The 26,156-nt window shown below is 44.1% G+C and overlaps 1 protein-coding gene across 3 annotated transcripts in view; it reads right to left on the bottom strand.

Annotated features, from left to right (window-relative positions):
• The window catches only part of RIN2 (Ras and Rab interactor 2), a 59,293-nt gene extending 39,481 nt beyond the window's left edge, over positions 1-19,812 (bottom strand). The window contains exons 1-3 of one of the 3 annotated variants that reach the window (XM_085218674.1): positions 19,667-19,812; positions 18,874-19,006; positions 2,731-2,791 (exon numbers count right to left, since the gene is read on the bottom strand). In XM_085218674.1, the coding sequence (XP_085074800.1) occupies positions 2,731-2,778 (48 nt within the window). In that variant the 5' untranslated portion in view covers positions 2,779-2,791; positions 18,874-19,006; positions 19,667-19,812. The remainder of the gene's footprint in view (positions 1-2,730; positions 2,792-18,873; positions 19,007-19,666) is intronic. The other 2 variants (XM_085218675.1, XM_085218676.1) reach the window with 2 other exon arrangements.
• Between the last annotated feature and the right edge of the window lie 6,344 nt (positions 19,813-26,156).

Raw genomic sequence — 26,156 nt, 5'->3', positions numbered from 1 at the left:
ACAAACTTTCCTAATGAAAACTGGCCCCCCACTCATTCTGTTTGTAAAAGGCATACGACCATTCGGCACAGAAAACCAGTCAGATAGTGTGAAAAGAATAATACTCCCTTATAGCTGTCAGTGTAGTCGCTGTTTTCCACTTCCAGTAGCAGGACAGAGACTGAAATATCAGTCTACCTACTATCTCACAACAGAAACACTAGAAACTGGAAGATAGGTATGGCATATTTCATAAGCACGTGACAGCCTACAGTGAATTACCATAGCAATCAAGTTATAATAGCAACTTACAAATATATAGTATTAAAAAAGTTAGGAATTGAGGCAGTCACAATTTCACTGAAGCCATTTGCTGAGTTAAAAGATTGACTCTTCCACCTGTCTATAAAATGTGGAAGAATATTTCCAAATCACAATCCTATGCCTGAGAATACACTAAGAGAGATCTGCAGAACCTCAGTTGGCCACTAAATATAGGCAACCTCACGCATTTTGCTTTCCTGTTCTCTTAGTGCACTTGTGCTTCCTCACAGAGAGGGCTGCATTCATTTACGACCCACAAAGCTCTGGTTTGTCTAATTACTCTGACCTTATCTGGCTCTTGGCAAAATCAACCTTTTCCTTTTGAAAGTATTTCCTTTGAGAAGTTAACTGAAAGCCTTCTTCCAAGGACACACAGATATGTCGAGCACAGTATTGCTTTGAAAATCTATCAAATAAGAGCCTCAGTCTAAAAGCTATCGCTGGTGCCAGGATTTTGCAGACCTCTCAACTCAAACATTGCATTGTGTTAGCACAGCTGTATCCACAAGCAAAAAAAAGTGAGGGGATTATGCAAAAAGGATTCTAACTTCCATCATTCTTCTGGCTGCAGAAAGGGTTTTCAGTCATTTCTTCTTTCAGATAGCGCAAGAGCACATTATTTGTGCTCGTATGAAACAAACAGCACATAGAGAGAAAATGACAAGTCAGTGTCCAGGCAGCATCATTTTTCATTTTGTCATTTTAATTAAAGTGGTTTGGAGAAAAAAAGCCAGAAATAACAAACATTCCCTGATTAACATTTTGTTTCTGCCTGAAATTAACAACAACAACAACAACAACAACAACAACAACAACAACAAAATAGACCTTCATCATACACATAACACAGCATCATAGAATGGCCTGGGTTGAAAAGGACCACAATGCTCATCCAGTTCCAATCCCCTGCTGTGTGCAGGGTCACCAACCAGCAGCCCAGGCTGCCCAGAGCCACATCCAGCCTGGCCTTGAATGCCTCCAGGGATGGGCCTCCACAGCCTCCTTGGGCAACCTGTTCCAGTGCCTCACCACCCTCTGAGTTAAAAACTTCCTCCCAATACCTAACCTAAGCCTCCTCCGTCTCAGTTTAAAACCATTCCCCCTAGTGCTCTCACTATCCATCCTTGTAAACAGCCGTAAAGTAGACATGTAGGCAGAAGGGCTGTGAGTGACCTCTTGCAGTACTTTCCAGGAAGCAATTCTCTGTGAGAAACCAAAGAGGAAGCAGAAGTACACAACGCTCCCATCACCAGTGAACGATGCTTACAGCTCCACTGACCTGCATCTCAAAATTCAATGTACAGTCCCTCCAATGAATATCCCCATCTTGGTTGAAGTTGTATACCTTAATGGATTGGCCTAAGGAAGTTACAACTCTTACATCGAAGAAAGAAAAGGAATACGTGAAGTAGTTGTAGGAACGAAGCGGAATTAAATGATCCGCAAACATTTTAGTCTGTGAAACAAGGTTCATTCACATCACAACTGCTGACATATCACTTTATGCTTGCTACAGTTGCCACATCAGACACATTTATTCTTAAGTTTAAATTCTTGGTATGGGTAGAACAAAGTACTGTATATCCCAACAGCAATAATTGTTCCTCTCAGGCAATTAACAGCACAAGGCAATTACATTATAAAAAGCAGCTTCCTCAGCAGTGCTGCCTTGCCTTTGGCTCCGTTTTGTTCAAGCTCCGTACCAGGACAGGCACTCAGATAGTTTACATACACAACAAGATTTACAGAAGAGCAGCCAAGTCACGGACTTCACTGTGGCTCTGTTTCACTGTGCTATAAGCCAGTAAGTATCAGCAACTGCTTAAGGAATTCCTATTTGGACCGACTCGGATATGCAGGGGCTGTCAGCCAGTGCATGCATCAGGGCCTGTTAAATTGTTCTAACCCAAAATGGAAACAGCCACTGCCAAATTTATAAACTGATCTTTCTACATCTGGTTTCAGCTAGTCATCACTCCTGCCCCAACCAAGTTCTTTGCCTGCAGGATTATTTTTTCCCTTTGATTCGAGGTCCTGCTCATTGGCAGCCTTTTAAGATACTACAGGATAAAGAGGAATGACTTTGAACTTGTTTCAGCACAGCACTCTCAGGAGAGGGTTTACGTCCCACTAGATTTTGGATAGATCCACTGTCTCACAGCTGTCTGCCCACTTATCTACGCTGAAGGCAAATGCACAAAGGAAAGCACCTGAAAACTCCATTGGAAAAGCACTCCTGCTTTGATCTGACAGCTCCCACTGAAACAGACACTGTATCACTCTTTCCAATAGGAGCCACAGTTGGGCAAACACCAAATCCCTCAGCAAAGCCAACCCTTCAGCTCAGCTGAACATGGCACACTGTCAAGAGGATTGTGTTTGTTGGTAGTGCTGTCTCTTTGCTTCCCCTCCAAACAGTTTCCTCACCCTCCTCTCTTCCAGCAGACATCCTCTTCCTGCTTGCTCCCATGGCATACTTTCCACATTACTGAAAAGGAATAAAAACCAAAGTCATTTCCTTTGGCACGACACTTAACAGAGAAGGATACTACCATACCTTTTAAAAAGAATGATTGTATGTTGATACATTTGTGTCTTGTTTTGCCATGTTTAGACATGGCAGAGAAACAGATTTAAAGACTGGCTTAGGTTTGGAAAACCTTTCAGAAGCTTTACAGTCATCCCAAATTTCCTGGCCTATCTTAGAAAACTAGAATTTCTTGCAGTATCTCAGTAATTTCCATGTTATTCCTGCCAGAAACAGGACATACTAAAAGCAAAAACATTCAGAAATGTTTTCAAACCTGTAGACAAGGGCTGCTCCGAAAGCCTCCTATTTTGTGATGTTGGTGGTATGACAGTAGAAGCTGAGCCTTGCCACCAACAACCCACTGTATATTGTTGCCATGTGGCAGATGGCAGCAGAGACACAGCCTGAGAAAATAATGCCTGACATGGAAATGCATATGAGGCAAAGGTGTGTCACTGAATTCCTCTATGTGGAAAAAACAGCACCACTGGCATTCATCAACACTTGCTGAATGTTTATGGAAAGCAAACAGTGGATGTGAGCACAGTGAGGAGGTGGGTGGTGTGTTTCAGCAGCAATGACAATAGGCTGCCTCTACTGACACACACACACACACACACACACACACACACACACATACATATATTTAGAAGCATGACAGGCAGGCTCTTATTTATGGTTGGTGAGAAAGCATATTAGTGGTGTTTTGAGACTGAGAATTTGCTCTATCGATTAATATTACTGTGCTCTTTGTATCTGTTGTCATTTTCATGGAAATAAGTAGGTGCTATTTTCAGAGCAACCTACATAGAAATGTTTAGCGTTGAGCTGCAGTTGGGAGGCAAGAAAAAGTTACAGCTTGGATTGCAATATTGTTTCTGAGAAGTTTATTGCATATTCCTCCTTCACCTCTCTGTACTTGAACGTTGGCTGTCATGAGCTTCTTGTAGCTGCCATAAGGACTCCTGATCACTGCCTCTATTCCCCACTGAAGGCAATCAGCTTTTTGTGCTGAGGTATCGAGATGCAAAGCTTTGGCCTCTACCATCTCATCTTGAGTTACTGCAGCATAATCTGCTTTTTGAATCCCCTCCTTCACAAAGCTGCTGCTATCAACAACCAGCTCCGTAGTCATATCTTCAAAGAAAGCATCTCGTCCATCAACTCAGCTGGAACAAACCTGCTCAAGAGTTTGCAGGCAGTTGTGTTCAGGTCCTCTTCATCCCCACTCACTGCTAAGAATACTGCAGGGTTCGAAAGGTTCATTACTTTCAATTCTACATCCTCTCAGTTCTGCAGAGGGACAACTAATGGCCTCCTTTATGATCCAGGCAAGCCATCACCATGTGTGGCACAAATACTGTCCTCTTTTGTCCCTGTATCAGGAGTACAGTGGCTGCCATTGCCCTGTGACGTGATGCTCCCAAGGTCCTAATCTCTGCACCAGGACCCCTAGGGCAGTATGCAACCTTACATGCACAATCAGTTCAGGTGTTTATTTTGCTTTTTACCAGTCTGGTGTTCAGCTTCAGATGTACAGTTACCGGTTCAGCCTGCCCTGATTGTCCTGGGGTTACACCCATGGCGTTAACACGTTCTCTACCTCTTCAGGTATTTCAGATTGAGAAGATCATTCTTCTAGCAAAGACCTGCACCTCCATAGCCTTATAACTCGTTTAGTAGCTCTCCATCTAAAAGTGATTTGTCTCTGTATTTTCCCACTCAGAGGCAAAAATCACCTGGCATGCCAGATCCAGAGATATTCAGAAGAAAGCATGGATCTAACACCATTTACCACCTATGCTGCTCTGTTAGAGCCCTTAGCAAAGCATAAAGGTTTGTTACTACCAGATGTATTTCCTGTGTGATCTGATTAATTGCGCTCAGATACTTTTCTAACCTGTATCCCTTCCCATTTGGCTTCTTGATGTGGTAGTACAGTACAGCTGTATTATTTGTGGATTGCTCATCTTTGCACCCCTTCCTAGCCTCTAGTTTAATGGATACTGCTTCTGCCTTACTGCTTTAGCTCCAGGTTTCAAACTGCTGGGTCCTACTGCCTGCCTCCTGCTATTGGACTTCAATCCCCTCCCTCCCTCTCACCACAAACTCAAAATCTATCTCATCCATGCTTGGTCTCCTCTGCCCCAGATTTGAACCAGCTTCACTCCTCCGTATTTCTCTTCCTCTGCCTGATACTTAATGCATGTTTAACCTATGCTGCAGAGTGGAGTTTCTGATTATCCTTTTCTAAGAACACCAATGGAAGATCTTTTGGTACAATATTTTTGCAATGCTGTATCATATCTTACTTCCAAAGAAATCAACATACAGCACTTCACCCCATTTTCTCTCCCTTCTTCAAAACAACATTAATTCTTTTAAAATATACAACGGCCAGCTGTGATTACAATATTCCACCAGTTGTCTTTTGGATCCCCTTCTACCTCCTTTCAACATTTCAGCAAGCAACCCAGAGACGATCACCCCAGCCCCCTTCCTCCCCCTCAGAAAGGCTTACTGCCCATTAGAAAAGTAATATAATACACACAGGACACACAAAAAGACAGTGACTTAGCACAGACTAACAACAATAACCAGACAAGACACTGGGGACTCAGACCCTTCAGCCTTCTCCCTAATGGTTGCCCAAGAGGGACTCAAGCCCCCCTTTCTGCACATTGCCCATGTGCTTCTGCTGCACTTCAGGCATCCTCATTAATAACCCCAGCTGTTCAGTACTGACTTATCAAACAATTTATCGATTACTCAGAAGCAACTTGCAAATCTGACAAACCACAGGTCAGAAACCAACACAGACCTATCCAAGTCAACTTACATTTTACACTTCCCATTTTTGCCACAGAGATATCCTCCTCTTTTGTTATAAGCTTAGGCAGATATTCAAGGAGTTTAACCCCTGGTAACAAAACAACATCAATGGTAACTAATTGTAGGAATTCGTCCAATTTTCAGGCCATTTTTCCTGGACTCCCAAGACAACGGCCACCAATGGTTACAACACCCAGTTAATTTCTTCTTGCTATAAGGGCCTCCTTCCACATCTCTCCAATGAGATAACACACAGCTCAATGGTGTCACCCGTAATTAACAAAGAGCTCTTATGCCTCACCCCACCAGGATCCTAACATCAGCTCAACGGAGTCCACGCTAGACCACTTCCCAGTCATGCCAGCCTTTTGGCTGAGGACAAATCTCTAAATATCTCTCTTCAGTCTTACTTTCCTGTGCTTACATATACATCATTATTTCCACTCCATCACATTTCAGCTCTTAGGAAGGAAGGAGATTCCTTCACCCGCATTTTTAAGGGCTTGACAAAATGGACACCAACATTCTTAAAACTGCAACTGTAATACACAGGAAAAGAACCTCACAGCACCATGGAAGGGATAATTACCCAATTTTATTTGCCAGATGGATCAGTCCTACACTCTTACCTGAGTCTGACAACGGAGGCACAAGTCACACTTCAAACAATGTGTGCTCCAATGAGAAGTAACAAAATGTGGTTTCTTTCAATCATAATGTAATAGCTCTTTATGACAGAACTTGTATCAGTGATCTCCATAGATTTTTTTGGTAAGAAAATAGTTGTTTTGCAATTGCAAGCAACAGGGTTTTTTTATTTGGAAATATCTTGCAAAGATTTTTCTTTGTTTATCTCTGTAGTTAAAAGAAGCAAACTGTTGTTTGAGAGCTACCTAATGCCTAAGAAGCTACATAAAATCATAGAACCATTAAAGTCAGAAAAGACCACTAAGATCATCTAGTCCAACCATCAACCCATCATCACCACATCTAGTAAACCATGCTCCGCAGAATCTTAGGAGAATCAGTAAAAAAAATTTCCCTCAGTGTCCACAAGCATCGGAATGAGGTTGAGTACAGAGTCCACTTAACAGTAAACAAGAAGAATCAACATGAAACCTATCCATCACTGAGCATATCTGTTATACCGAAGTCTACCTAAAAGCTTGTACTGTTCACCTTGAGACTGCTGAATACAAATACCCAAAGCACGTTTTGCTGAGCCCCTAAACTCCAGCACAGCATAAAATGCTAAGATGAGTGCTGGAGAACAAGCAGCACTACCTTAATCCGGTGTTGACCTTACATTCATCTTCTGCACGGACCATAGAGCTTGAGTTGTACCACGCCAACACATCAAGGAGCTGCACAATTACCCTTCCCAAGACAACCACCCATAGAACACAACCACCAGTGCTAGGCACAAGGCTCCTCGCACAACTACGTATTAGTCAGCAAGGTGAGCTACCTCAACGCTACAAGAAGTTGCATCAACAAAGAGTGACAGCCTTCCTTGTTTCAAGGTTGTTACCCTGACCTGACCTCTGGAGGCCACTTCCAACTTTTTTCCCCCCCCTGCAAGACTTTATAAAGGTGTGTACCTCCCTTTCGCCACACCTTTTAACACATAAGAAATAATTACATCAATTACAAAGCCTCATGTTACAAGTTGCTCCACACCTTTTTTTTTTTTTATATTTGGAGTAGTCATCGTCCTCATTGGGTTTGGTGGCTTTTTTTTTTTAGAGGAATGATTTTGAAACAAACAAACAAGACAAAGAAGAATAAATAAGCAGAGAAAAAGAGTTTACATTTCTTAAGGTTCACGTGTCTTCCTTCTCCAACCTATTCTTACTTCCCATCACTCAGAAATTATTACATTTATATTAGAAAGCATGAAATCAAAAAGTATCCCATCAGCTTAAATGATCAATAAGCAAGTTTTTTAACTTTGCATTTATCAACAAATGACAAACATGTAAGGGTAACATCTCCACGTGTAGAAGACTAAACTCTGAACACAAAAAGTCTGTTCTACTTTTGGAGCTACACATCAGCAAGGTCAAAAAAAATTTGGAGGTCTATTGGGAAAACATTGCTGAAAAAGCTATACCTACTCAGCTATCCACTCCTGGAAAACATATACAAAAATGTGAGATATTCACGTATCAATATCTAACTTCAAAGGAAATGAAACACCATTTTCCCCTCTGAAAAAAAGTAGGCTAAGTTAGTCAGCTAGTGCAAATCTGCAGAAATCCTTGGATCTTCCAAGGACCAATTTTCACCATCCCAGCAATACTGGATTGAGCCAGGTCAACCAAAGCAACTGACTTGAGAGGACTTGAGCTGTCTATTCTGGATTTCTTTTTTGAAGAAAAATTGCACATCACTGTTCCACTACACCTGCACACCACAGACATTACTGTCTTTATTGGCACTCTTTACTGACCTTTGCAGAACACTGTGGATTGCTGTTACCTGTTCTTCTAGTAGAAACAGAGCATGAACAAACTACTAAGTTGAGAGCTAAGGAGACAATATATTTATCAATGAATTAAAATGTTTTCATGGAAGAAAAAACGTTAGAATAACAGTGCTGATGTTTTGATTTTATCTAGCACAAAAAAAAAAACTACAAGAAAATCTTTTACATCATTAAACAAAAAAACTCACTGTTCCCTGTACAAAGCCCTACCCATGTAAATGTGGCAAATATCAAAATATTTTTGCCTATGCCTGAGTTTTCAGTGACCAAACCCAGTTAGGATGTGGCACTGGCAATGAATGGATGTGCTGAAGTTTTGTATCAATGGTTGTCCTGGCTTTACTCCTAAACCCAGTGATGAACAGGGTTTCCCCCCCAGAGACTTCTCACGTTCGATGCTGTTAAGAACCAGTGCTGTGACCTGTATTGTGGAGAGAGAAAGTTACTGCCAAGCTTGGAATGCTTAGTTTGCTTTGGTTTTTTTTCAGCTCTGTACAAAGTGAACCATGTCTATGAATCAGTTCGCTGTTGTGCAAGCATGCCAACATTGCAAACAGGATAAGCCCTCCAGCACAGCGATCTCACAACTTATGCTCTGAAATAGTCTTAGTCACTTTATTTTCCCCATACAACTGAACTACATCTTACATGGGGAATTGGGCTAAGGAAGTCAGTTGGGAGATTTTTCTCCTTGTCAGACAAGGGAGTTTCAGATACTCAGTATTCAGAATCTACTGTTTAGTTTCTAAATATATTTTTACCAATACAATGCAAGGGAAACCAAACACGACGTTCTATTCTGATAATGCTTTATTGTTTCCTCTTTTGTCCAACTTCTTCACAGTAGGATAAATTAGATTGAAAACAAGGTTATCACATATGCCAAGGAAACCCTGGAAACTCAAAGCTGAAGTCTGTTGAAATACCTGTCTGCTGACTTCGCTCCTCTTCTTTTCTTTGCATGCACACAGTGAGACTGACAATGTTTGCCTCAACAAGTTTCCTGGCTTGACTTTCAGTCTGCACAATTTCCAAGTCACGTAACCATAGGTTATCCTTCCTGCCCTCATGTTGCTCCTCGTGATCCTCCTTCAGAGAACAATTGCTTCACCTAACCTCTCCCTGCATGTTTTTCCTCTGATAAGCACTGTGGGCACTTCCTCCATCTCAGTGCTTCTTCCCCTGCCACTTCTGACTTGCAATTCATCAACAGTCCATGATTACTGCTGGTTCCTGGCTCTCTTCCCTTCATCCATCAGTGGCTCTCACTTTGCATTCTGCTTGTCCTGACCAGCCTCAGCATCTCCTTCCCCAGCCCCAACACCCAACTCACCCTCTACTGCAGCTGAACTCCCAGGGATGAATTCTATCACACTGGCAGCTTTCTTCCCTGCATCTCTAAGTTTTCCACTCACCAACACAGTTCTCTTTTTTTTTTTTTTTTTTTTCTTTTTCTTTCTCTTCAGTCTTTGCTACTCCTTTCTCCCAAATATCTACATAAGGTTTCCAGAAAGAAAGATGTATCACACAAGACATCATCAAAATCCTACGTTTTCCAGAAGTTTGAGCAGCCTTCCTTCTTCTTCCAACAACACACTTGTATTGAAAAGGGTGGTCCAAGAGGACAACCCCAAGAACTCACCTAGCTGCTTCCCTCGAGTCCCTCAAAACACTGGGATATTCACTCCCCTGTATAAAGAACAAGGAATCAATGCAGCAGCCACCCACTGTCTCTTACAGCAGAGAGACGTCAAGCCTCTCCCATGCTGCCTTCATCTAGGCAAAGAGGAATAAGGACACATCCTCTCTCTAGATTTTGGGATAAGCAGCTTTACCTTCCCTATTTTGCCCAGTTTTGATCCCATGGGTACAGGGAAGATTATTTCCCCTCAGCTTTGCTTCTCCAGCAACATCAGCACCCACACTGAGTCCTACTCAATCACCTAAGCTGCTCTCTCCCTGCTGGATTTGAGTTCACAGGAACTGCTAGGGGAACTCCTAAAGAGGGAAGTGTGGGTGTTTAATTTTCCACTCTTCCACTCTTGCTTGAGTAAACATTTTGTTTTCTCTCTTCTCTCCTCTGGGACAAAGAGTTTCAAAATAAGTGCTTTAGAAGAAAATAAGCCTCATTCAGTGAAATGAGGTTAAAGTACGAACAAGAGACTACTCTAAACTAAAACACCATGGTGACCCCACAAGTTTGGGGTTTGTGTCACATGTATGGCTTGGCAAAACATTTCTTATCAACACATTTTTGTATTTCTAACCTGGATCAAATGCGATCAAACCCAAAATGAAGCATGACAAAGCATCTTCTAGGTTTAATCCCTACTGACATTCGTACCAGAAGATTCCAGTGACTGCTAGCGACAAACATCCGTAATCGCTGTGCATAAGAAGCTGAGGTTAAGTATACAGGAATATGTTTACTTGCCTTTTTCTAACAAACACAAATAATTTGAGTAAGACAGTTAACAGAAATAAATAGTAATTCTCTTTCTGGAGACAGTAAGAAGACCGCTAATGGGTGAAAATAGTTTTTGAGGTTATGTACCAGTTAGCACGGCATTATTTTATTGCTTCTGCATCTGGTCCCTGTTATTTTTGTATCTTTGCATCTTTTGTATCTTCTTTGCATAAGTTCTGCTCAGTGAAAAAAAAAAAAAAAAAAAAAAAAGGAATCTTTATCAATAAAGCCTACTAACTGCTCTTAAACCAATCATCAAGTTCATTTCTCCCAGTTTCTCTGTACCTCACCTATCACACATTCTCTCCACAGACACAAACCCACACTTCTGGGGAGTTGTGCATCTCTAGAGTAACTTGACCTGCTGCAGCCGAGCTATCTAACCCTGAAACTTATTATTTCTTCCCCATTCTGCATTCCTCCCAAAACCACAGCACCAAAATGCTAATCAAGGAGAAAGTGAACATCCTTCTTTTCACTATCTTTCTTTTACAGCTGCAGCATGTAAGATCACTGTTCCCACCAAGTTCTGCAATTTCTCTTACTTGCAAGGTTCTTACTGCGGAAGGAAACTGCACCACGTTCAGCACAAAACTGGTAATCATCCTCTCTCTATAGACAGGAATCAAGCACACTCCATTTCTTTCCCCAAGGCCCACATACAGGACAACTGGAGCTCCGCAGAAAGACCTGGCCAAGGCCAAAACACCCATTTGGCGATGAGCACAAAGCTCAAGATCAGAAATGCCTAAGCCTGGTGCTGGTTCACTCTCCCCATCCTCTCCATCACCAGCCCAGAGGGGTGGCTGCGTTCAGCTGGGCTTCCTAACACCCCTATCTAGGGTTCAAGCAGGAACAAAGCTCTTTTACTTTCCTTTGCAGCCTGAAGCATAACAGAACAGCTGTTGCCAGCTGCTGGCCTGAGCGCATTCAGCTCACAGTTCTCTCTCTTAGCTCATAGTGTGAGAATCACCTCTCCCCAGCCCTTTTTCCTTCCAGCTAAAAGTTATATTCTACAGAATATCACTGCAGTGGTCCGTCTTCCTAGGAATCTACTGTTCAGCAATGCACAGTGCAAAAAGATCCAGACTGTAACCCAGCCTTAAGTCCGTTACCACACTTGTGGGCAAATCACTTTGCACTCTTTGATTTTATTTCTTCCTCTGTGCTTTGCCAAGCCTACCTGTGCTATCAGCCTAAGCACTCCACCGTTGCTTCTCCATGCAGCACCAGACATCCACGTGCTACCAGCACTGCAGAGCTTAGCAGCAACAGCTATTTCTTGGAACCCTGCACATTCAGTGAACTTTTGACAACTTTTCCTTGTTAATCTCTTGATCAGAAATGCATTCCAAGCCCATGAGCAGCTTCAAACAGCTGCCATGCTTCTTAGCAGCTTGCCACAAGAAAGGCCTCTCTCTGCCCCCAGCCTCCTTAAATGTGTGGATTCCCAAGGAAACACACCTATCCCTGCACACACACATTTCACACCCACAAACACATTATACTGACACCGCCACATCGTGCCCAGACCTGGAGCAGTTTAGTTTGCTGTTCCATGACCCACTAAGGCTACAACTTGGAGACTACCCATGGAAACTGTAACTTTGCCAGTTTCCAACAACTCGTGACACTTATCTGTAGCCCTGGGAGGCTCAGCATTTAAAAAACTGAATTAATTAAAATCATCATTTATGTGCAATAGGAATTAGCCCACACATTCACAATACAGACCCATAGACTCTTAGGATGCCAAAGTGGCACTGACTCCAGTACAGATATTTTAGGGGCAGTTAAGGATAACTCTTAACCCTCACCCAACAGGGTAACCCTTAATCCAACCCAACAGAGGAAGGCTTAAGGTCTTAATGACTGTTTGAAGAGCACGGAAGAGAAGCTGGCCCAGTAATGAGTTTAAGGAGCCAAGCAAATAATCATATTGCCTCCAATTAAAAGCTGGCATACTTGGAGAAGACTCCAGGGAGACCTCATTGTGGCCTTCCAGTACTTGAAGGAAGCATATGAACAGGAGGGGGAACGGCTGTTTATGAGGGTGGATAGTGATAGCACAAGGGGGAATGGTTTCAGACTGAGACAGGGGAGGTTTAGGTTAGATACTGAGAGAAAGTTTTTAACTCAGAAGGTGGTGAGGCACTGGAACAGGTTGCCCAAGGAGGCTGTGGATGCCCCATCCCTGCAGGCATTCAAGGCCAGGCTGGATGTGGCTCTGAGCAGCCTGGTCTGCTGGTTGGTGACCCTGCACACAGCAGGGGGTTGGAACTGGATGAGCATTGTGGTCCTTTTCAACCCAGGCCATTCTATGATTCTATGATACTTCATACAAAGCTTTCAGCTGATAACCAGTTGTCTATTGCAGCCAGTAGAAGCAAAGAATTCCATCAAACAATCAAGAAGTTTCTCTAAAGAACAGCTTTTAGCCTAGGATCAGCACCTAGTCAAGTGTATTATTGATCCCTGCCCACATATCCCTTTTCTCTTCTTAACAGAACTCTCGAGAAAAATACTGGTAGGAGATGATGTGTGACATACCAGTATCCCAGGAAGCTTCTTTCTGCAATTAAGTACGTTATACAATGATTATTAGCTTAAAGTTCAGTTAAAAAAAAAAAACAACAACAAAAACCACAAGACACAAAGTCATACACACACTTTTACACATACACATTGCACATACACTCTTTCAATGGTCTTCAAATACAAGCTTAAGAGATTGGTAGTAATCACACTTCCAAAACTTATGCACTGCAGACTAGCAGACAGTGGAGTGGAAATATAATGCAGTAGATGACCAGAGCAGAACCAACAGAACAGCATCATATACTCTACTAAAAGATGCAATTCCTATTCAAAAACCCTTTGCTGAGTTCAATTAGCACACTGATAATAAAGCACAGGAACCAGCACAGGTGATCTTGGGAATCAAGCTTACTGACTGATAGCTGTAGACCATTCTATACCTAGAAATAAAATGTTTAAATGGCATGAAGAATTTAAAAGGTTGGCATGGTTTGTGCTCTGGCTGTACTCCCACAAAGTTCTCTCCCCAGACCCAACCAAAGCCTGTCCTGAACTCAGAAATCACTTGACTGGAGGACTACTTATCTCCTTCCTAAATGACAGCCTCCAGGAAAACAGCTGGTGATGCCATCTCAAGACAAAAAACAGCTTGGAAGAGCTCTCCTCAGACCGAATATCCTGGTCCAGCAGTCCAGCAGAGGGATGTATATAACCCTCATTGAACACAAACATGGATACTGCTGGAAGTTTTCAAGTTTGGATGCCCCAGTTAAGATACCTCTATTAAAGTTACATGATTCTAAGTAGCAAATAGTCAACATTTCTGCCGCTGTATCAAAGCCCACCATCCTTTTGCTAAATGTTTATCTGTTTAAAAGGCCACAGCTAAAGGCGGAAAAATCCAATTCCTATTAACTGTAAATAGGATTTCAGGAGAACTCCTAGCAAACAAGATGACCATAAACAGGATTTGAGACTGCCAAACTCACAGCTGGTTTTTAAGAGCTGTTACATATCCCAGTCACTACTGGTATCGCTGCAACTCAGAACAAATAAGGCTTTACAGAAGTCAGGGAGAATGTGTACAACCCGGAAGACTTCACGGTTGTTTTTTTTTCCTTCATCTGCTTAAACTCTTAATGCAGTGTTAAGGGCGAAATGCAATCTGTTGTTCTATGCTGCATTAGAGCTCATTTAAAGAAGCGCATCAATTAGGAAAAGTATGAATGGAGAAAAACTGATGGACCATTCATAGCTAAGATTGTAGAGTATGCACAGCTGGCTGAATGGAAAGTTAACCGAGCACAAGCTGAGCCAATGCTCTACCTTCCTTAAATTCATTATTCTTTGCACGCACCAGACTCCAGCAAAATGCATCAAATGAGATTCTGCTACTGAAATAAAGGATATCTTCCTATTCCGCAGGCTCACGAGGCACATACAGCCCTGACACAGAGGAAGCACTTGTCTGTCCTTGCTCTGAAAGGAAACATCCTTATAAACAGAACTGTGCAGGAGACGTAATGTCCATCCACACTTGGGAACTGCAAAGTTTAACAAAAGGAAAAAAGAAAAAAAAAAAGAGCTTTCCTGTCACAGCCCATACATTGCCTCCCAACATCTATACTTTTGTTTTACAAAGGTGAAGAGAAGACTGATGATATTTGAAGACTACTTTCTTCAGCTCTTCCATTTCCAAATCGATTGGTGCCTCTGCCCAACAACCCAGAGTTAAACATAATATTCTGCTTAAGATCCAGATGTTTCCTTCGGTTTGCATTCTGTATTTCTGTGGTAGGTCCAGAAGCCTGCGAAGAACACTGCTACGTGATCAGCACTCAAATGAATAACCAAGTTTCTTGGTAAGAAACCACCGCTATTTTAAACAGCCGTCTCTAGACTCCCGTAAAAACCACAGACAAGGTAAGGTTTATGCTACAGGGCATATAGAGCAGATAGTCTGAGTCACCTGCAGCAGCCTGAGGGTTGCCAGGCAGACAAACAAACAGGCAGAGCCCTTAGCAAACAGAGGACACGGGCCCAGGCTTCCTCCTTCACAGCTATCTGACGCACTCAGATTACGGTTTTCCATCTTGCATCAACTACTCTGAACGCTGTGAAGCAACCCTGCTTAAAAAGTCCCCAACCAGCCACTGCTGGAATAGCTTATTACAACAACTGCCACCAAACACTGCCACCTCATAGTTGCCAACGTCTAACTTGTCCTCAGGAATTACCATTACAGAAAGTTACCCAACAGAGCGTGCCAGGGCCCCACTTGGCACAAGGATATGTATTTATTCTTGTCAAGATTACATTGTTGTCAATGAGCACTTAAAATATCAAGTGAAGGAGTAACAGGAAGACAAGGATACAAAGCTACACAAGGGAATGTTAATGTATGTAATGCAAACTATACATGAAAAGAAAAGTTAGCAAGACCTTGTTGAAACATAATTCCAGGATGAAAATAATCCAAGTCACAAAGAACCACGGAGATAATTATGGGTAAGTATGGATCTGTATTCAGCAAGTAGAAAGCAGAAGTCAAACTCATCACTTGGGATGCAAAACCAGAGAAGGGAACCACTTAAATGTCCAAAACGTTTGTTGGTGGTTTTTTTTTTTTTTTTTCCTTTCCAAGTCACTTGTGAGAGCATGTTAGAGTACCATGTTTAGAGCTGGGCATCTGGCCAGAAGGTATTCATATTCCAGAGCTAGTGGAATAGGAGCAAGAACAGCTTTCTTTTGAGAGAAGCCCCTCAAAGTGTAGTTGTTTCTGCCTTTAAGCTGGTAAGCATGAGACCAGTGAGGGATGGTAATAAACAGCTCACCTCGTGTCAATGGACAGGGGCCCCACTGGGTGCAACAGAGCAGCAGCAATCTGCTACTAAACAAGGGTTCCTTGGTATTTAAATATTTACGAGGTCATTCAGTGATTTCAGACTTTCCAGAGCTCAGGAAGACAACATGTGCTTACATGCAAAGCAGGCTTCTATTCTTTGGACACAGGTCATGGGGAAGAGATGTCCAAAGAAATTTCTTTTACAAGGCTGTCTTAGAAAACCAAGAATGGGAGAAAATGCAGTTCCTTTGGGTTTGCTCCATGGATACCACGTGCACCACCTGAAGCAAGCATTTTAAACATGTGTTTCACAAGGGCTGCTGTGACTACGTTAAACAGTGCAACAGTTTAAGAAAAAGACTTGTGCTTCTGCACTGCATTGACCTCTGTCTTTCTAACCAAAGGAGGTGCTGTTAAGGGCAAGAAATCCAGTGCAGAAACAGCTCAGTGTGATGCCTGTTAGGTCCTTTATCGCCTTTCATTTCAGCTGCAACATTAGGGAACAGGAAGGCAGTGGGAAGACTGTGTTTGTACTGGTCTATCTATCAGAGGGCCTTGAAGTCAAATTAAAACAGGCCATGATATCACGTGGAGCCCAGAATAAGAGCAGGACCAGACCACATAAGCACTCCAGATTCATCAGCCAAGAATGTGAAGCAGTAGCAGCCGCCGTTTCACAAACAAACCGTGCTAGAGCTCATGGCAGCCGAGACACAGAGAAAATTCCATGTTCCTGCCAATCCTTCCTCCCTGTCCTGCTCAAACTGCAAACACTCAGACTCCCAAATAACTATGGCAGGCTGAACCATCACGCGATGTAGGATTGGGTAACTGCAGGTGGTAAAACATCAGATAAAACTAGCAACAAGAAATAGTCCTATTGTAGGTCATAAGCACCACGAATGCTAAATGGACACAGAAGCCCTTCCAGCTCTTGTTAACTTCTCTGTAAGAAGACTACACTGCTTCAAAAGTAAGAGATAATGGCGTTGCATTGCTTCTTGCTGTAGCACTTTGCATGTCAGAAAGCACTTATCTGCTGTGTTCCACACTAAGACGTGCTGGAAATAAGAGTCCTATACCCACCCAATTCCTACCACGTGATCTCTGTATTTCATTGCCTTAATTGACTTAATTTAAAAGAGTACCAAGCATTCAGTTACATTACCATCCTTTCTTCCAATATATGCCACCAAATAAATGATGGCTTGAACAAAACAGTTTAATTGGCAACATTTGACTCCGCTTAACATTCCTGCTGCGCAACTCTTTACTAAAGAATGTTAGAGGGTTCTATTTCTGTGAAGCACGTATTTTGAAACATTTCTTACTACAGATTAGAGTTACCATAAATGTCTTATTTTCAAGAGCTGCACGGTATGCCAAGTATGTAGGTCCATGGCAAATACCGTTTATCCACGGTGCCTGCAATGCACACGACTACAGCACCAGTTTTTGGTATGCTATACACCACCACACCTCAGCCTGCTAGAGCAGTCACTACATCTGGAAGGAGAGACCTCTGCTCCTCAGCCCCTTTCATCTTCTGATCCAAATCTCCTGAATTGAAAAAAAAAAAAAAAAAAAAGACACTGTCTTTCAAACAGATGTACTTCAGAACAACCACAGTCAACTTCCCATTGTCCTTTAGCCCCATACCAAAGTCTTGACACGGCTGATCACAAGCTATGTGCTTCAGAGCACCAGGAAACAGGATACTGTACCAGAGCTTACTGGAGGTGGTGGCCACACATCCCAGAGGGACCTCAGTCAGGCTGAGGAACACAAAACTGGTGGGTATGCAAGGAACACTGCAGCAACCTGCTGATGTCTCACACTGCTGACTGGACACAGTACTGGCAAAGGAACTGGAACTGCTCATAAACCACCTGGACCACATGTGCTCTGACAAGCAATCACAGATTCAGGTGTTTGTTCTCAGTATGTTCAACACAGAAGTCCCTCAAGCCACCAGCAATTTTTCAAGCAAACTTAACTCCTGAGGCTTAACATAACCAATTTCTCAACAGACTGATGTTTGTGTTAGCTGTCCTTCCAAAGCTTTCACCAAGAGGAAACTTGTATTACCACACAAATGAATCCTCACAAACTGATCTGTCAGACACCATAACAGGGGGTAGCACAACATGATCACAAACCCAGTGAGGAGTAAAGGAAGCTAACAAAAAATCCAACCACTTACAAGTTTACAAAAAAGGAACAGACTGATCTACAAATATCCATTCAAGAAAACACTCTGCACATGATTCAAAAGTAATTAAGTGAGTAGACACCTAGAAACACACAGGAATCTTGTTTCACGTAGCTTTTCCACCATCATTTCAGTATTGCTGAAATTCTTGGTAATTATTACTTACCTTATGCTTTAATTAATACAAAAAATAAGGCAGCAGATTTGCTACAAATCCCCTCCAAGAAATTAAATGCACCCTAGGATTACACACAGTAAAACACAAGATGAATCCTCACAAATATTCTCAGAATCACAGCGCTTTTCTTGCTTCACTGTACAATTAACACACAGCTTATTTCACACAGTCTTTCCACTCATCTAATTCAACACGCAGATCTCAACAATTAAGGAAAATCACAGAAATGTAGGGGTTAGAAGGGACATCTAGAGATCACTGAATCCAACCCCACTGTCCAACCTGCTAAAGCCAGTTCCCTACAGCAGGTCACGCAGGTGGGTGTCCATACAGGTTTTGAGTATCTCCAGAGAAGGAGACTTCTCTATCACTGCGCAGTCCAACTGTAACAAAACTCTTCGCAGACCTAACCAGGCCTAAGATGAGGTAAGAGCTTTGTTCTGCCCACTCCGCATGCCAGTACAACAGAGAAATACTCACAGAGCCAAAGCAGATGTAGCCGAACCAAAAGCAGAGCTGCTGCAGGCTCGTGCAGCCCACAGCTCCAAGCCACTGCTCTTCTAAGCGCTGCCTCGTGAGCCATAGAGCCTGCAGCCTGGGCAAACAGGCAGTTCTGCAAAGAAAATTAATCCCAGTGACTTCACAAGCCTCCCAGCTGCTCTCCAAAAGCCGCGTTCTAATAGCAAAGGGACACCTCCGTCATGTTTATCCTGGCAGCTTCTGCCTGCACAGAAACGCCAGGTGGAGACCACACTGGATCTAAGAGGAAGTTCTTTATAACAAGGGCGGTGAGGCAGCGGCACAGGTTGCCCAGAGAGGCGGTGCTGCCCCATCCCTGCACGAGGTCAGGCTGGACGTGGCTGCGAGCGCAGCTGGAGCTGTGGGTGTCCTTGTGCAGCGCAGGGGTCGGACTGGATGGCCTTTAGGGGTCCTTCGCAGCTCCAGCGGTGCCCACGGAAGGCGCTCCCAGGGGCGGTGCTGAGCGGGGCCGGGCGGCAGGTGAGCGTGAGACAAAGCGCTCACACCCACAGCGGAACGGACACCCCGCGCCCTTACGCGCGCGTAAAATTAACTCGCGGCATAACATTCACGAGGAAATCATTAAAGAAACAAAACGACAAGATACAGACGCCGTCCCGGCCCGCCCGCCAGGCCCCGCGGAGCCTCCACGGCGTTGCCGGCGGAGCGCGGCCCCCGCCTCCCTTTGCGGGGCAACAGCCCCCCGCAGGCCGCCCTCCGGCCGACGGGCCTCCCCCGCCCGGCCCCCCCTTACCTCGCGCGGCCGGCCCGCAGCGAGCGCAACCGGCGGCGGCAGCCCGCGGCCGGCCGGGCTGGGGCACGGGGAGGAGCCGCGCCCCTGTGCCGCCTCTTCCCGAGGCCCGCGGCCGCTCCCCACGGCACGGCGCCTGCGCGGCGCCGCGCTCTGCCTTCGGGGGTCGGGAGGCGCCTGGCTGGGAGGATTGTGGTGCTGATCCGCCTTGAATGGTAGCGGGCACCTCGCGAGATGCTCAGTGCCGTTCTAGGCGCTGTACCTCACAGAACCATTCGAGTCCTTGGAAGTGTTTCGGTAACAAAACGAGGAGAGCGAGGTTTCAATTCCAGTTAGGCAGCCGTTAGTTCTCCATAAATGGAGCAGTGGTTGAAATGCCAGCAGCCGTGTTGTGGAGAGCGGCTGACACAGCCTCACAGCAGTGGGGAGACGTGGGGAGGCACGGCAGTCCTGATGCCGCAGGAGGTGACCGTCCCTCCGCACTGGCACTGGTGAGGCTGCAGCTCAGTGCTGGGCCCTCACTGCAAGAAAGACACTGAGGGCCTGGAGCATGTCCTGAGAAGGGCAGCAGAGCTGTGAGGGGTCTGGAGCACCAGTGTGATGGGAAACGGCTGAGGGAACCGGGGCTGTTGGGTCTGGAGAAGAGGAGGCTCAGGGGAGACCTCGTGGCTCCCTGCAACGACCTGAAAGGAGGCTGTGTGAGGCGGGGTCGGCCTCTGCTCCCAGGGAACGGCCGTAGGACGAGAAGGGATGGCCTCACGTTGTGCCAGGGGAGGTTCGGGTTGGCTGTGAGGAACGATTCCTTCTCCAGAAGTGATTCTGCACTGCCACAGCTGCCCAAGGAGTGGTGGGGTTGCCATCCCTGAAGGTGTTCAAGAAAAGGGTAGATGTCACACTGAGTGGTGTGATCTAGAGCAGTAACAGACATGGACTGATGGTTGGACTTGATGATCTTAGTGTTCTTACTAACCTTAGTGATTCTATGACCATGAAAATGGGCACTAATCCTCAGATGTTGGAAGAGCCCAGGCAGGCTCACAGAGACAACCACCAGCAGCTTTTATTGATGCAATCACTAGCTGTCTTTTGACAGAGTGGTGTGAAACTTGTGAGGTGAACTGGAGACAGCTGAAGCAATCCTGCTGGCAAGTTGCAAAAGCTGATCTGCCTTCTGTGAGCCACCCTGAGAGTTACTGAAACATCTCTGCTTTAGCAGAACCAACATGTAAGCTGAACGCCTCGAGCACTGCTACAATGCCCTGGAGGACTCAACAAGCCTGAACAAGAAGTAGCACTTAGCCTTCCTGCTGCACCATGTACCCCTGCAAGTTTTTGGTAGCTTCCTCGTAGGATTTGGTTTTGACAGAGCCTGGGTACCGTGTGCTTTAGCTCTGCAAAAACAAAAATCACAATTACAGAGCAAAGCAGTGTTACCAGCATCTCCAGTGTTTTGAGTAGATACCAAAGGTTAATGTTCGCTTATCTGCAGTCACACCCAGGCAATTCCAGCAAGGAGCAACAATTCAGCTGGCTTCTCTCATGGTGGCCAGTGTTTCTGTGTTGAGACTGTGTATCCCCTGGCCCCTGTCCTAGGAGCTGCCACAGGGCCATGAGCTTTGCAGGAAAGAAGAGAGGCTACAGTGGTCTTGTACTTCTTGAGCTAAAGGCTACGTAAGTGAGAGAATGCTCAGTCTGGAAAAATTATATAAAGGGTTGTTTCTGTTTCTTCATATGGCCTTTCCGACATGGAATGAGAGGAATGTCTACCTTCTATTTTCTGCACTCATGGCAGAGCCACTCTTTGATTCCTCACTCCTTTTTGTCTTCTTTAAGGTTGACAGCAAAGGACTGGAATTGAGTTGTTTATGACTGTTAGTCACTATGTCCATGAGAGGAAATTACTTTTTTATTATTTGATGGCACTGTGCACTCAAGTTCATTTCTCAGCATTATCCCATTAAGGGAGATCTGGCCAACAGCTTTTCAACACTCCCCCGCATCAGGACAAATTTCCATCATGGAGTTCTGATGAGAGATCCGACAGCCAGTTTGTCTTCAAGCTTCTCCTTGACAGCCAGGAAATGAGTAAGTGCAAATACTGCATATACTGCATAACTGCACTTCCAACTCTGTAATGCTTACTTTTTACCTTCTGTTTAAGTGGGTTGAAAACCCAGGTATTCAGATAAAATGTGTAACAGTACAGAGACTTGAGAGCACTTTGACACAACAGCTTTTAAAGAGCGCATGGACCAGCACTCTGAATTTCTCAGAAAGCTCCCACAACCCACACTGCACATGTTATGCCTTCTGGAAGGACTGATGCAAGCAGCCCTCTCTCATCCTGTGCTGGGAAGTGCCAGGGCTCCACACCTGGCCCTGCCAGCAGCCCTGTTGGATCAGGGAGCAGGGAAGGGACATAATGAGCCTCTGGCTGCCAATGAAAGCTCACTCCCGCTACATATTTGCCAAAAACTATTCCTCACTCTACAACTCAAGCCAGAGTGACATGAAAGCAAGGATGTCCAGAGAGACAGTGGCTGCCAGACACTAGCTGTGATTAATCCCAAGAAATTTGGGAAGAGCCAGAGCCATATTCTAATTACACTACTGTTGCCTAGACACCACGTGGGTAGCAGGGAAGAGGATCTGTGTTTAGGAAACTGTCTCCTTGCTCCACCTGAACTCTGAACTGCTGAGACTGTTGCAGACACACTGCTGAAATATAGCAACTTGAGCTGATTCTAGTTTGGACATCAGTTTTAAAGTTCTCATTAGCTATAGAGAAAACTAGTCTCGACCTTCATTATGGTGATAGAGGTGCTGGCAAAAGGGAACACACTCTCGTTGTTAACCAGAAATGGATACTGGTATTTCCAGTCCTTCTTCTGAGACTGTCTTAACTTGCAAGAAGGTAATGATTGAGATTCATCCTTCATCTTTATATTCACTACTGGAGAAGAAAAGAGGGGGTGAAAAACAGCATTTATAGTCTGGCCATGAAATTGTTTCCTCAGTAAAGTCAACGGTGTTTCAGCTTTCCAGTTGCAATGAGAAGTGATGTCTACAATAACAATTTATGAGAAAACGTCACTGGGGAGAACTGTGACCAACTCGTTTTCTGTCACTTTTGCAGGATGTTGTACCAGTGCACTGTTTAACTAGCCCCAACAAAAATGCATTAATTTAATTTCAGCTTCTTAATTACCACTATTAATCTATTGCTTCCTGAGACTCGCACTGCTACAGCATGCCTACGTGCATACTTTTTTGTGCCTGTAGGCAATGCTGTTCTCAGGTGGCAACAGGCATCTGTTTTATCACTTCTTGGCAGCCAGAATACAGCAAGTCTGGAGGAGAATCAGGCCCTCCCTTTGCTTGGATAGCGACTAGAGCACCATTATTTGAGAAGGGAAAAATTGCCTGAAGCTGTGTTGAAAGCTCTTGTCTTTATTAGTGGAAGTATTAATGTTTCCCAACATGCTCTGAATTTATAGTCAAGTATTTTGCCTTCAGTTTGGAGTTGCTTGTAAAAGCTGCCTGCTGCAGAAGCTGGGGTATAGCCCTACAGTTTGAAAGATGTCCTCAGGCTGACTGGAGTTAGAGCCCTCATTCTTCTCTAGAGGGGAGCAAGTTCATCTGTGAAAAGTAAGAGAACCTAATACAGAGCTTAACACAGATAAAGCACCACCAAATATTGTCACCATTCCTCAGAAAGGTTAAATGTCCTAAAGTCATATAGTAGGAATCAAAAAGACTGGATCATGCCTAAAACGCAACGCATACGAGACCAAGTTCCTAAGCAGTTCTAGCCATAGACCTCTCCATCAAGTTAAACAGATTGCTACCTACTTAGATCTGGAGCTTATTTTTAAGCCCAGAGAGAGCAGTGATAGCCAGGAGGGAAGGCAGAGCTGCACCTAGCCCAGGGCTTTAAGACATTTGCAGCTAAATCACATCTGTAGTCCACTGGTAGACTGATTTGAATGGGAAGAATGGAATAAGATGAGTAAGTAGCTTTGTGAGTAAGGATACCAAGATCTGGCCTTCTAGATTTAATACTTTAATCTGTCCAAATGTATCACTGCTGTAATTACAGCCACAGCACAGTCCTTGAGTAGCTCAAGATTAGAGACCATTGATAATCCCAGCTGTGTCACACAGATGAAAGCTATTAAGTGGATTTACAGAGGACATGAGGTATATAGAAACTCATTATTTTCCCACTGAGACAAAACTATTCATTAGTATATGACAGAGAGCACACTCTGGAAAATTGGAAGTGGGTTATTGAAAATGAGCGTATCCCAATAGTCCTAACACATACGTGATGAACTGGTTATTAATATTCAATCCAGCAAGCTCTGTCACTAAGGTTGAGTCCCATTCCTGATGGTAAGTCTGCATGCCCTAGATGGTACTGATCTGCAGCGTAAGAAAAAGTAACTCTTAAATCCAGGCTCATATTGCAGTCAATGCAAATTTCAGGCAGGAGGGTGTTGATTTAAGTTCACACATGCAAAATCAACAGTAGAGTTCATTTTAAAATGTTACTTCAGCCATCTCCACTGCAGCTGATACATTAATTATGCCACAATTTTATTAATTCGGTCTTTAAAGGCTCCCTTGCGAAATCTTGTGCGAACAATTACAGTAAGCAACTGCTCTGGTTTGATGTGGTTTCACTGCACCTGCTGTCCCCAGGCTGTACTAGTTAATTGTTCTTGTTTATCCCACCCTACTCTTCTCTAGTGATTTGCTTGGCACCGCAAAGACAGCTCACACCACTTATAAAGCGCTGTTTATTCCTGGCAGCCAGAAGTTGAAGATGTGCCTCTTTTCTTGCTATGAGCTGCAGCCCACTTAAAACAGCTGGAGGGGAAGTGAGCAGATGTTCAGCTGTGCTAAGAGGTCTGATTACCGTTGCAGCGTGGAGGAAAAGCAAACACACAAAAAACATACCTGCAGTTTGTCCCAAGTCCTGTGTCTGCATATTTACCTTTGAGAGGCATAGCTGTAGGTCTTGTCTGTTCTTCAGGAGCTTTCCAGGAAAAATAACACGGTAGGAGTTCCTGTTTGTGCTGACCTCCCAGGACCAGGGATTAGGAGCTGCAGTTTCAAGGCTGCTAGTAAAGGATTTGGGCACTGAATAGTCTAACCATGAAGCACCTGTTTTCTAGGGTGTGGGTAGCAAGTCCAGGCATCTTATTCGAGGACAGGGAGAAGCCTCAGGTGGGAAGTCTCACTAGCCAACCCACTGAGTCCTGGGAAGCTGCAGCCACCACAAGGCTGAAAACACTGTGTGGAGAGATGTCTTCAAGCTCTCCTTCATTTCATAGATGAACAGAAAGGGAGGCAAATGCTTCAATTCTGCTAACATTAGATGGAAGTCCTGGTACCTTGGACTGCCCCCCTCCTCAACCACTTTCTAACTGTCCAAGCCGTAAATCACATAGCATTTTTCTAAAGTGAAGTGAACACAAGGCCAAAACAAACAAACAAACAAACAAACCCAAAATCAAAATCAAAACATATTTGGCATTTCACTCTGGCATGGAGTTGGGACTGAGAATATCTTTGGAGTCCAACAGCCTATAGGAACAGCTTCAAATTGTGACAGAAAGCAAGATTATCTTTGAACCAGAAAACTTGTTGTGGGGAAGTCTCTAAAGTGATACAGCATCCTTATGAATTCCAACATACTGTTTGGGTTGCCAGCAGACAGAAAGTAAGTAAGACAACTGCTGGGTTTGCACCAATGGAAGACAGTTTTTACATTAACATCAAAGGCTGTACCTCATCCCTTTACTCATGGACAGGTACAGCATCAAACATGTCTTCTCTGCACCTGGAAATAGCTGCATGTAAGTACATAAATAATCCCTTCTGCTTCTTGTGGTGGATGTGGTGGCTACTTGAGAATAAAGATGTCATTTTGGCAGTGGCTGTTACAAAGACAAAGCAAAGGTACTTTAGTTGAGGCTGCCGGTCCCACTTGCATGCTTTTCCACTCACGCATCTCAACCCTTCTTTCAGAGAAAAAGGAAAGGGAGGGAGGCCGGGTAAAGACTCCCACTGCTTCTGCCTCCTTATCACCTTTGGCAGAAACAGTGAGAATCCTGTCACAGCACAGGCTCAGATTTCACAGGGAAACATAGCCTGCAGGCACAGAGCATCAAGACGGCCCAAGTATTTTACTGCTCTAGAGGTTTGCCTTCTAACCAGCCCCCTCCATAGGTTTTCTGCAGCTTTCTCTGATGGAAACTGTATTAGAAGCTCTTACATAGCACCTCCTTATTATTATTCCAATATTCCAATACTGAAAATATTAGTTCAGGAATGATTTCAGAGGACTGGAGCTTGTAACTCAGCTGTCTGCCGTTGAGCGGTCTTCCAGCTGGGAGAGCAGCAGTTAACTCATGCTACCCTATGTCTAGAAAAAATTAACTTACTTCAGTGCAGTAATTTCAGATCTTTACTGCTGTAAAAGAGC

The sequence above is a fragment of the Meleagris gallopavo genome, chromosome 2 (assembly GCF_905368555.1).
Source record: "Meleagris gallopavo chromosome 2, MGAL_WU_HG_1.1, whole genome shotgun sequence".
Lineage (NCBI taxonomy): Eukaryota > Metazoa > Chordata > Aves > Galliformes > Phasianidae > Meleagris > Meleagris gallopavo.
Note: the sequence above shows the minus strand (reverse complement) of the source record. Positions and strands in the feature narration are given on the sequence as shown.